General features: G+C 38.1%; 1 protein-coding gene across 2 annotated transcripts in view; it reads left to right on the top strand.

The window, feature by feature from the left end:
- Positions 1 to 12,869, top strand: part of NBAS (NBAS subunit of NRZ tethering complex) — a 397,863-nt gene that overhangs the window by 173,740 nt on the left and 211,254 nt on the right. For both annotated transcript variants that reach the window (XM_037813443.1, XM_037813445.1), the window contains exons 29-31: positions 4,335 to 4,437; positions 7,347 to 7,576; positions 11,269 to 11,381. In XM_037813443.1, the coding sequence (XP_037669371.1) occupies positions 4,335 to 4,437; positions 7,347 to 7,576; positions 11,269 to 11,381 (446 nt within the window). The remainder of the gene's footprint in view (positions 1 to 4,334; positions 4,438 to 7,346; positions 7,577 to 11,268; positions 11,382 to 12,869) is intronic.

Below are 12,869 nucleotides of genomic sequence, written 5' to 3'. Positions count from 1 at the left end.
AGTCAGTTCCTGGATCTGCTGGACTTGCTCACCAAGAACATTCTGCATCCCGGTGGCCAGAAGAGGATCTCTGTCCTCATTGGTGTAACTCAAACCTCAACTCCATCAGGGAAGCTTCTCCATTGCTGCTAGGTCATCCACCGTCTTTCCACTGAGTCCCGTAAATACTTCTGAAGTCAGCAGCTAGTAAAGGTGATCTGCCTCCTGTGATTATGTGAGAGAGTGACAGAAGAGAATAGGGTCTCCCTTTTCAAAGTAGTTGGCTTACAATGAAAGAATTATTTCATGTATGCTACTGTGGCTTGGCCTTCAGCTCCTAAAGATAGCCACATGAGCATTCTAAATGGGGGCAGATCTCATGGAATCTGTCACAAATCAAGTTTTACCATTTTGAATGCTGTAACATCTTTTTCTGGAAAATCCACCTCTGTTCCAAAGCTGCAACTAATACATCATGTTTGTGTTCAGAGCTTATTCTGTTAATTTTCAAACCTCATATAGTTCCTTCAAGTTCTACTTAGTTCTTATTGACTGAATGTATTCTGAAAAAGGTCATTGTAAATAATGTCTTATAATTTATTTTAATTAGAAACTCTACTTAGTGCTAGCCAAGCGAGAAAAAACATTAATACCATCTGTGCCATGTTGATGGCTCCAGATGAGCAGCTGGGCTATGAGAACTTGAATTCTGCTCGACGATGCCCAGGTCTGATTCTGTCAGACTGGCACAGGATGAACACTGGCTTCATCACGCTTTCTGCTACTTCTCCTTCTGCAGGCCAGATCTGAAACGCCCTCCAGTTCTTTGACATTCTCTAAAAGAGCCCATATGCTCTCACCAATGGAAACCCTTTGTGTATCACCATGGACTGCTTGCAAATAGATCATTTGTTTTTGGCCATGTGTGCTGAAAAAATGTGTTCTCTTCTCTCTCATTGCATACGGAAAAGCAGTAATTGTTCATTTTGTGTAATGAATATAAAATGCCATAGACAAATGAAACATATACTTGTATATTAAAAATTTTAGGAGAAAACTTTTTAAAGACTAGGTTTTTCTCAGGAATAATCCTCAATACATGCTTTTCCCCTAGCAGTAATTATTATACATAAAGAGTCTATTTGTCCTGTTTTTAATGCATAGCATTTGGAAATAGTGTTTTAAAAAGGAATTATGAAAAGAACAAAAGAAAAAGATGTATTGAAAAGAAACATCAATCCAGTTGTTTATCTGACCAACAAAAAGCAAACAAAAAAACCCTGCTCTTTTCTATGAATGAGATTCATGATTAAATAGAACTACTAGAAGAGAAATGTAAATGATCATTGCAAACTCATATATTTTTTAAATGCAATTTTATTGAGATATACTCATACACCATATAATCCATGCAAAGTGTACAATCATTGGCTCACCATATCATCATATAGTTGTGCATTCATTGCCACAATCTATTTTCTAGCATTTTCATTACTCAAAAATAAAGAAAAAAATATAAAAAACTTGAAGGAAATAAAAAAGAACACCCAAACCATCCCATATCCTGTAACCCCCCTCCCCCATTAATTATATATTTTTTGTCATTTATTACTCATCTGCCCATACACTGGTTAAAGGGAGTGTCAGTCACCAGGTTTTCACTATCACATGGTTCCAGGATAAAAAAAAGCTATGTAGTTACACAATTATCATCAAGAATAAAGTCTACAGGATTACCATTCTACAGATTCAGGTATTTCTTTCTAGCTATTCTAATACACTAGAAACTAGAAAGGAATATCTACATGTGTAAGAATAACATCCAGATTGACCCCTTGACTCTATTTGAGCTCTCTCAGCCACTGAAACTTTATTTTGTTTTATTTCTTTTCCCCCTTTGGGTTAAGACAGCATTCTCAATGCCACAATGCCAGGGCCAGGCTCACCCTGGGAGTCATGTCCCAGGTAGGGGGGAGGGCAGTGAGTTTATTTGCAGAGTTGGCTGAGAGAGAGAGGCTGTGTCTGAGCAACGAAGAAGGTTCTCTGGGGGTGACTCTTGTACATAATTATAAGTAGGTTTAGCTTCTCCTTTGCAAGAATAAGTTTCATAAAGGCAAGCCCCAAAATCGAGGGCTTGACTTACTAAATTGGGATTGCCTGATGCTTGTGGGGTTATCAGGAATTCCCAAGGTGAGGAAGTTTACTATTTCCACATTTTCCCCAGTCCCTCAATGGGACTTTGCAAATCCAAACTCATATATTTTTAACAAACGTGAACTTTTGAGAGGCAGAGTTAGAGCATATTCTTCCTCTTACTAGACAGCATTAGAAATTGTGCATGTGACTACAGAAAACAAACTCTTGTCGGTGATCTTCAGAGTCATTCACGTTTATTGAATACCTTTTATATGCCAGAAAAATGGAAGGTCTTCTCATATATTTTTGTTTGTTAATCCTCTTCATATACAAAAAGGGAACCTGAAGCTCAGAGAGATTAAAAAACTTACTTAAAACCATAAAGGTACGTTGAGCTTGTTTTTATACTTGGGAACATCTTACTTCCATGCCTGTGTTTTATCGAAATTAATCTCATGCATTCCTTTTAGTCACTCTCTGAGCTGGGCTTCAAGTGAGGAAACATTCAGAATATTGAATGAATTGCACAGGGTCACACAGCTGGTTCTTGGCTGTGGGTGAAAGCGCCAACAAAACCCTTCCCCCGTCTTAGGAGGATCGTGGCTCTAGGGCTCTGGAAGCTGTCCTGAAATGGCATGTGACCATGCAGATTGCACAGGCCTCACGGCTCACTGTCCAACGGATCCCTGATCGGTAACTTGCATCTGAATTGGAGAACTGTCAGCGAACTAGAAGTGCATTCTTTAGGTGGTCCTCAGTTTGGTGACTAGCATGTCCCTTGAGGGGATGCTGAAAACTGCACCTTTGCTCTGGTGGGGCATGAGGCTTCCTCCTTGCCAGTGAGGGCAAGTCCTGCATTTCCCGTACGAGGCTCTGTCTCCTTGCACTTGGACCGTCACCTGGGAGAAGATAATTTCTGGAGTCTTCTGTAAACTGCTTTGTGAATGTGGTTTGGAGTTGTTACGTACCCCAGAAAAGGCCATGTTTTTATTCCATTCCTGGGGGGGCAGAACTATTGTGGGTGGGACCTTTTGGTTAGGTTATTTCAACTGAGATGTGATCCAGTCGATACAAGGTGGATCGTAATCCTTTACTGGAGTCCTTTATGAGAGGATAAAATGCAGAAACATTTGGAGAGAGCAGAGAGAGAAACTCCTGGAGATGCTAAAGGACAACCCACAGACGGCCAGAGAGAAAGCCACTGGAACCAGAAACTGAAAGCGAAGAAAGAAACCCGGGAGTCAAGGACTAGCAGATGCCGGCCATGTGCCTTGCTGTCTGACAGAGGCACCTTGGATGCCAGCAGCCTATCTTGAGAGAAGGTGTTCTCTTGTTGATGCCTTAATTTGGATGTTTTCACAGCCTTAGAACTGTAACTTGTAGCTTAATAAATCCCCATTGTTAAAAGCCAACCCATTTCTGGTATATTGCATTTTGGCAGCTTTGGCAAACCAAAACGGTGGACTGCTGCAACTCCCAGTGAAAAGAACGGCGTGCTGTCCTGCTGACAGTTCCTTCCTGCGGACTGATACATGGCGTGGCCTGTGCTTGTCGTATGGTCTGAATGTTCAGTGGAAGTTACGACTCTGGGAATGCAGAGCGATGAATATGGAATTTGAAACTAACTCTCATGTTGCAAGAGCTTTTTCTGCTATGTCACAGCTGCTCTACCTTTCTGTGCTTTATCTTAGGAACTTATAGCTTATCTACCCTTGCTGTTTCCAGTCACTGCTGTTCCAGGTTGCTCTAGGCAGCTGTGATAGAACGAGCTTCGGCACCACCTGTAGCATTGCAGCATAGCCGCCCAACTTTTCCCTCTATTTTTTTTTTAATTAAATTCAGTTTTATTGAAATATATTCACATACCATACAGTCATCCATGGTGTACAATCAGCTGTTCAGAGTACCATCATATAGTTATGCATTCATCACCCCAATCTATTTTTGAACATTTTCCTTACACCAGAAAGAATAAGAATAAAAAACAAAAGTAAAAAGGAACACCCAAATCATCTCCCAATCCCACCCTATTCCCTCTATTTTTAATCCAAGTTTTGTCCTAGAAATTCCCATGAAGCATATTTCTATTGATCATTTTGGAGCTTGTGTGGCATATAGGCTAGTGATACTTTTTTTAAATTTTTTTTACTTTCAGCCAATTGAAGAAAGAGATTTAATGAATTGTTTTCTTTTCCTCCTCCTCCCTTTATTTTTTCCAGGCAGCCTCCTGTCAGCGAGTCTCATTGGAGAATGTTGCTGCAAGACATGTTAGCTATGCAGCGGAATGTTTACACGTGTCTTGATTCTGATGCTTGCTATGAGGTAATTCTATATATGCAATTTATTCTCCTTTAATTTAGAAATTGTGGTAGTTACATTTTGTTTATTGTTTGTTGTGAGGACCATAAGCTTCATTGTAAGCAGTAGTATGGAATATCAGTTAATACCTGATAAGTATTGGTGCTTTATGGTTTATCGAGCACTTCTGTACCTAATCTCCTGTTGCCCCCATCTTGGGTCATTGCAACACTCATTTAGTGGGTTAATCCTCAGCTAGAAAATTCTGAGTCACACTTGGCACCTCCTTCACTCCATAGTTTTAATAGTCATTGAACCTATTAAATATACCTGAGAAATGCCTTTCACATCTGTCTGTCTGCTTTCTCTTCCACCACTTGGGGTCCTCATCGTCTTTTCCAGGCTGCAGCAGTCCTCAAACTTGTCTCTCTAACCCCATGTCTCTCCCAGGTGCAGCAGCCCTCAAGCTACTGCTGTCTACTCCTGTATCTCTCCCAGGTGCAGCAGTCCTTGAACTCACCGGGAATGTCCTTTTCCTCTTTCTTTTACTTTCCTCTTTTTGTCCCTTTCTTTAAAATGTGGTTATTTGTCCATAAGTGTGTTTCTTTCATTTGGTCAGGTGCCCCTAGGCAGTCCTTGTCAGATCGTGCTCATCCCCAGTGTGTGTTGTGATGCCTGGACATAAAGGATACTTAAGAAATGCTTGTTAATTGACTAGGAGTGCAGCCCGTGGGATTTAATCAGTATTTTGGAAGGTGTTTATATTACCACTAAATTACTCCTGGTTTATATGGAAAAATGATCCAACTAACCCAGTTTGAGTGATATGCAGCCTGAAACAGGTTTCTAATTTGAATTTTTCCTGATAAATAAGCCAGTTGCAAATTCCTATAAAATATTTCTTGTGCCCCTCTGCTTTTATATCATGTAATGCATCTCGTTGATGAAATGAGAGTAGTAAAAATGGATCTTTATTTTGTATATTTAAATTCAAGCTGATTTTAACAGAAGAGCTAGGTGTTTTTGTTGTTGTTTGTTTTTCTTTTTTATAGACTGTTGAGAAATCCATGGTTATATCTTTAAATTTTAGATTTTTCAATGCTTTAATGAGTATAGTGTTCCTTTTAATGATTTCAGTGTCAGATCTTGGATGACTCCCAGAAACTTCTCCTTTTACGTCTAAAGCAAAACTTAAATCCCATTTCAAGAGAAAATACTCTATATGCCCATATGGTCCAAAACCTAACTGTTGTCAGTATGTTTGAAGTTTCACAGTGTTTTTAAGTTGAAATGGCCTTACTCTGGTTTTTTCTTATTTCTGAATCCACTTGAAAAATGGTAATAAGTACATTACACTTGAACTTGCTCCTGTGTGGAGTAATATCACAGCAAATGAACTTACTCATTCATTCATTCATTTATATATTTTTAACATCTTTTTATTAATTTCGATATTTTAATGACTTCTGGCCACCAGTCTCTCTCTTGAAAAGACATCTGAAAGCATTTTATAACAATTTTGAAAAGGTTCTAGAAGAAGGCAATATACATTTGACAAAGTTAAATTTTAAAATAGTACTTGAGTATCTTTTAAATTGTACTATTTGCCCTTTTGAATTTTGGCCATTAGGTTTTTCTGTCCTTGGGTAATAATTTGAAAGCTAAATAGCGTAATTTTGAAAATATTAGATAAGGATTTCCATACAGCTCATAGAATAGAAATTTATATTGCTCATTTAGCAAAACATTTTAAGTTTCAGAGTGAATGAACTGTATTTTTTCAGCATGGGGAGTTGGCTCTCTGGGTCACTTGAAGAAACCAGAAGAACAGAGCAACTGTCAGAGAGAAGTCATTTGGATTAGCCTTGTGGAGAGCACTCTCATCTGTCAGATCGTGTGCTCTCTGTTACAGCCTCTATTTCAGAGCTGATTCTTCTTGGATATTAGTGATTTCACCCCCAGCAGACATTTCAATAAAGCCCTCTCTAAAAATGCTTCCTGCAGGAACCTGGCACAAACAAAATGAAAGTAAAGGGACCCAAGGGGTCCCTATCAGGTGGTCTTCCTAATTATGAGGAAATTCTTGCTTCTCCACGATTCCTTTTTTTTCACTCTGTTGTTTCCCTTTCTGTGCTATTCTAATCCAATAATGGAAAGATAGGGAAGGGCATTCTTTGAGATGTCCTTGTGCTAATTATTCATTATTAGTGTAGGTTTAAAAGGACCTATTCATTTAATTACTTTACTGAAATAAGTATATAAATGTTCTCAATTATAGAATTTTTTTTTTTTGTTAATTGATGCTATTAGTTTTCTAGTAGAATAAAATATTTTGTATGAATAATTTCCATCAGTGGCTCTTGTTTTATTCAAATAGTTTTTAATTTGCAGTTTGGAAAAGACCGAATGCTGTATGGGATATTGTGATTTTAATGATAGGTTTAAGTATAACATTTGTGACTTGGCTATTTAGTTTGTAAAACCGAATTCAGATGCTTGATCCATTTCATGAACTATATGTATTGTATTCAACGATTTTCTTTTAAATATTGGTCTTCTTTCATTAAAGAGGTTATAAATAGCTTAACCAGAGCAGATCATGTTGATTATGGGGCAGTATGTCTAATGCATGCTGTTTACAATGACTGTGAATTATAGATACTTGACTCAAGTATTCATGTGGCACATTAAAATATAATTATGCATAATTTTTGTTCATTTAATGAAGTTATTTTTTCTTCTTCCAAAAGTATAGATATTTTAAAATTGAAGTGAAATTCATATATCATGAAATTAACCATTTTAAAGTACAAAATTCACCTGTAGGATGGATGTATTTTTAATTTACTACCTTTGGATTTCAGAGGCTTTATTTTGTTAAGAACTGCATCTTCCTGTCTTCAGCACTAATTCCAATGTCTTCTTTTCCCCAGATATTTACGGAAAGCCTTCTGTGCTCCAGCCGCCTTGAAAATATCCGCCTAGCTGGGCAGATGATGCACTGCAGCGCTTGTTCTGTAAATCCACCAGCTGGTTTAGCCCAGAAAGGGAAAACCCAGTACAGGGTCAGCTACGAACAAAGTATTGACTTGGTTTTGGCTGCCGGCAGAGAGTACTTCAATTCTTCCACCAGCCTCACGGATAGCTGCATGGATCTGGCCAGGTAGAGTTGCTGCATATTCCTCCCAAAGAGGAATTTGGGAAGTCACAAAGCACAAGCCCTCTGTACTGTTCTTTACTTTCCAGAAACTGTTATCACAAGTTCAGATTAATCGTACTGTTTGGGGCACAGTTACTTATTGGTTGAATATGGAAAGGAAACTAGTTATGCTATGGATATGCATCAGCTTCCTCTTGACTTTCTTTTCCAGGAAGCCTCCCACAGTCATTCTTGCTAATTGTCTATAGGGTTAGACTTCTCCTCTGTTGGAAGAGGTTCATGAGATAGCTGCCAATTCAAGTTCTGGAAATTTTCAGCACATTTGGGTGGATTCTGTTTCCTTCACATGGCTTTTGCTCTGTTTAGAGACAAGATGGTAAAGCTCAAAAGTCCCTTCCAGATCGAAATTTCTAGGCCATGGGCTCGTTTCCTTTCTTGGCCTGTTGTGCTGATATTTTAGATCACTTTTCTTGTTTCACGCTAGAAAAAAAGTTGTGTTTGTGGTCTCAGTCTCATATTCGTTCATACAAAATTGCTTTTTTTTCCCCAAGACAGTTTTTCTGATTTAAAGATATTTTTTATAAACTTAAATTCTATAAAATTAAAAGAGCCCCCAAAATATGGATCAAGAAATAAAATGTGTATCACTTTTGTACTAACGACTTCTAAAAGCTTCAAAAGCTCACCTTTTTGAGAGCTGCAGCAGCTGAAACCTGGTTTATTTGTGAAATGCCTCACTTTCCCTGCCGTCTGACCCACGTGTTGCTCTTCTTACCAGTAGCTGTCTCCCAGCTCTCTTCTTGTAGTGGCCAGTGCCTCTGAATTTCTCCTTCAGTTCAGACCCTGGAGGGCTCAGTCTGTTTTATTTTTATTTGTCTGAGATCTCCTGTCTAGGACCCTACTCTGCTTTTCCTTGCCTGGAGCTGAGCTGATCCTCGTTCATTTCTAGAAACTTTTTTTTTTTTTTTTTTTTTTTTAACTTATTTTCATTTCTCAAGGCAATTGGTGATTTTTCTGAGTCCCTAAGTTTCTCATATAATCTCTGAATTTTTATTTCTTGATCAAAGAACCTGAAGAAGGCTGGTGAGCTCTAATATGAGGTGCCTGTGAGCTTTCCAAGGCCCTTGTTTGTTTTTCCTTACTGTTCCCCATTCCTTAACCCCATGCATTCCAGTTTCATCCTGACTTCTCCTGTTTGCTTGTCAGCAATCTAGAAAAGATTCTACATTTTAAGGGTGGATTCTCTGCTTTTTATTTAAATAAAATAGGGAGATATTTTGAGCCTAATCATTGAGACTATTTTGCGTATATGCTTGTATATAATTTTACAAAAATGCATTGTTACTATACATTCCTTTTTATAACATGCTTTTTTTTTTTTTCATTTGTTGATTAGGCTAGTCAGTGTTGCTCTGCTTCATTTTTACTGGTTTTGAGGATCATGTAGAATGGTTGTACTGTATTTCTCTGCCACCCTTTTCATTGGTTTTGGTTGGTTTTGAGTCTGTCTGAGAGGCAGCAAAGGGTAGAGGTTGGGAATGTAGGCTCTGGGTGCCCAGGCCATGTGCCCGGTGAGCCCCAGCCAGCTGATGGTCCTGGGACCAGGGGCGTGTTACGAGGGCCTCAGCTCTGTCATCTGTAAAATCAGGAAAGTAACAGGGCCTGCTTCCTAGGGCGACTGCAAATGCTAAAGGAGTCTGTGAAGTTGTTACATAGAAGGGGAAAAGCGGAATTCCCACATGAAAACACGATGCACGTGTCAAATGGGTCCAGTTTAGTGCCCTGTTAAGGGGACATAAAGTGTCCCTCCCACTGGTTGTCAGTCTTTTTAGGTTTGGCCAGTTGAACACCTGCATCTGCACTTGTATTTTCAAGCTCATTCCAAGCCTTTATTTATTTTTACTCTGGGTTGTTCACCTTTTTAATATTGATTCTTAAGGCCTTTTTGTACATAAGGGACCTTTGCCTATCTCAAATGTTTCCAGTTTGTTGCCCAGTTTTTATTATATATGATTTATTCTTTCTGCAATTAAAAAAGATCATTATTCTTTTATGTTTTCTATTTTTTTCATCCTTTGAAGAGCATTTAATTTCCAAGACCATTAAAAGAGTTCCTCATATTGCTTTTTAGTACTTTGATGGTTTTAATTTTTATATTTAAATTTGAGGTCCATTTGGAAATTATCTTGTTATGATAATTGTGATAGCTATTTAATTTTTTTCCCCTCCAAAATGGCTGGTAGTTGTTTCAACTTGAGCAAAACTTAAAAAAAAAGAACTTTTTCCTGCTGCTATGTAATTTCAGAGAGAATAATGCTTTCTCAAACCATGTTATTGAACTTGACAAAATTGTTTAAAGTAGTTAGTAAATGTTTTTCTTTTCTCCCAAGGGATGGTTTTTCAGAAGATGAAACTATCAAGTAGAATAATTTTTGACACTAGGATTTATATTTGATCTTAATCTGTTTGGCTGGTGTTTCTCCAAGATAATCTTAAAAGCTGTGCTTCAAGTATTTCATTTTCATTCCATCCCTTTCTCTTCTCTTAATTTTAAAAAGATGCTGTATATGTTCAATGTGGCAGCAAACCGATTGTGACCTGTGAGCCTGGCTGTATTTAAATGCTCACCGTTAAACTGGGTATAAAAATAGTTCATGCAATCTTAATCATTATATTGTTATTTAACAACTAGTTTTTTTATGAGGAAGTAATACATACACAAAATATCAAACAATACAAACAGGATATATAATTGAAATGTTTCCCTCCTCATTGTAGTTCCCTTAATCCTATCACTAAATTATTGTTTTTAATCATTTTCTTGTATAGCCTTCCAAAATATTTTATTGAATGTTATCTTCTTTTTTAAATCACGAATAAGGAATTGCTATTTATACATGGCTTTCTTTCTTCTTCTTTTTTTCATTTATGATCAGTATTGGTTTTTCCACATGAGCATCCCTTTTTGGTGATTGTAGAATAGTCTATTTTGCTTTTTTATAATTTAATTAGTTCTCAATTTGGTGGATTTTAAAAAATTTTACAAACAATGTGGTAGTGAACATGCGTAATTATATGTCTTTGGTCACATATGAGGCTACCTGTAATATAAATTCCTGGAGCTGGAATTCCTGAGTTCAATGGTAAGTGCACATAAAATTTTGATAGATACTACAAAGAGGTTATATATCGTTTACATTTGAATCAGCAACATATATGAGTGCTCAGCTGATTTAAAGCCTATAATTTTGTAAGAACAAGTTAGCATTATTTTTATTAGTCAGCCTAGGTATGTTTGCCTGATGATCTGCGATTGTCTCATTAATTAGCCCTCCATGGCCTGATCTCTGCCTGTCTTTCTAGTCTCATATCCTAAGGTTCCTCTGTACGCATCTTTTAGAAAATAACTTTATTCGTCAATTCAAGCACATGTTAAGTACACTTCCTCTGAATTTTTAAAAAAATTGTTTAAACATTCCATAGGTATCCCAAGTTCTTAGATTAGTAAATCACCTTCTTACTTTCTTGGTGCTGCTTTACCAGTTGATTCCTCCTCATTAATCAGAAAAATGTCCCTTTGGAAGTTTCTTAAGTCATTTCTTTTTGCTTTGAGAGACAAAATTGTGAATAAATCGAGATACCCTGATTTTCCCAGACTGGTAACTGAAAATGACATTGAGTCTGCCTCCCCCCAGGTGCTGCTTACAGCTGATAACAGATAGACCCTCTGCTATTCAAGAGGAGCTGGATCTTATCCAAGCCCTGGGATGTCTTGAAGAATTTGGGGTAAAGATCTTGCCTTTGCAAGGTAATTTTTTTACTTAGTGTTATACTGTTGTTAACTTAGTATTATTTTTTTAAATAAGAAATTGGATTCCTGTTTTATTAATGATAAAAGTCTTTTACATTTAGCTACCCAGAATTGTTAGAGCTGGTACCTGATCTTGTCTGGCCACTTTTTTTTTTTTTTTTTTTTTTTTCAATTTTATTAAGATGTAATCATATAACGTACGGTCATTCGTAGTGTACAATCAGTGTTTCACAGTATTGTCATTTAGTTGTGCTTTCTTCACCACAATCAAACTTTGAACATTTTCATTACTCCAAAAAATAAAATAAAAATTAAAATAAAAAAGAACATCCAAAACATTCCATTTCCCTCTTACTCCCATTGTTCATTTACTTTTTAAAATACGGTTTAATTGCGATATATTCACACACCCTCCAGTCATCCACAGTGTACAATCAGTTATTCACAGCACCATCACAGTTTTGCGTTCATCACCAGAATCAATTTTTGAACTTTTTCCTTACTCCAAAATAAAAATAAAAGCAAAAAAGAACACCTAAATCTTTCCATCCCCTCCATTCCACTCTATTCTTCATCTAATTTTTGTCCCCCCTTTCCCACTCTGTATACTGGATTGCAGTTTGATAGCTTCAGGTATTTCCCTCTAGCCACTCTAACACATTAAAGACTAAAAACTGGTATCTATATAGTGCATAGGAACACCCTCCATAGTGACCTCGACTCCATTTGAAGTCGCTCAGCCACTGAAACCTTGTTTCATCTCTCCTCCCCCTTTTGGTCAAGAAGATCCTCTCATTCCCACAGTGCAGGGTCCAGGCTCATCTCCAGGAGTCATTTCCTGTGTTGCCAGGGGATTCACACCCCTGGGAGTCATGTCCCACATAGGGGGTAGGGCAGTGAGTTCACTTGCCAAGCGGGTTTAGAGAGAGGTGGGGGTGGGGCACATCTGAGCAACAAAGAGGCTCTCTGGGGGGGACTCCTAGGTACAGTTTTAAGTGGGCTTAGCCTCTCCCTTGCAGCAACTAACCTCACAGGGGAAGGCCCCCTGATAGAGGGCTCAGCCCATTAAATTGGCAGTCCTCAATGTTTGTGGAAAAATCAGCAATGGCCCCGGTGGGGAAGTCCAACACTTCCACATTTCTCTCCATCTCCTTGGGGGGTCCCACAAATACAATTATACTCTCTGCCCATATCACTCTGGGATGTTCGGGATTTCACCCCAGCCTTTATAAACACACCAAATCCCACTTCCCATTCAAAGCTGTGCCGGTTTGAATGTATTGTGTCCCCCAAATGCCATTATCTTTGTGGTCTTGTGTGGGGCAGACCCTTGGGTGCTGGTTGGGTTTGCTTGGAGTGTGCCCCACCCAGCTGTTGGTGATAATTTTGATGAGATGTTCCCATGGAGGCTTGGCCCCACCCATTCGGGGTGGGCCTTGATCGGTGGAGCTATATAAATGAGCTGACTCAAAGAGGAAAGAGAGT

The sequence above is a fragment of the Choloepus didactylus genome, chromosome 20 (genome assembly GCF_015220235.1).
Source record: "Choloepus didactylus isolate mChoDid1 chromosome 20, mChoDid1.pri, whole genome shotgun sequence".
NCBI lineage: Eukaryota > Metazoa > Chordata > Mammalia > Pilosa > Megalonychidae > Choloepus > Choloepus didactylus.
This window is presented reverse-complemented; position numbering and strand designations above follow the sequence as displayed.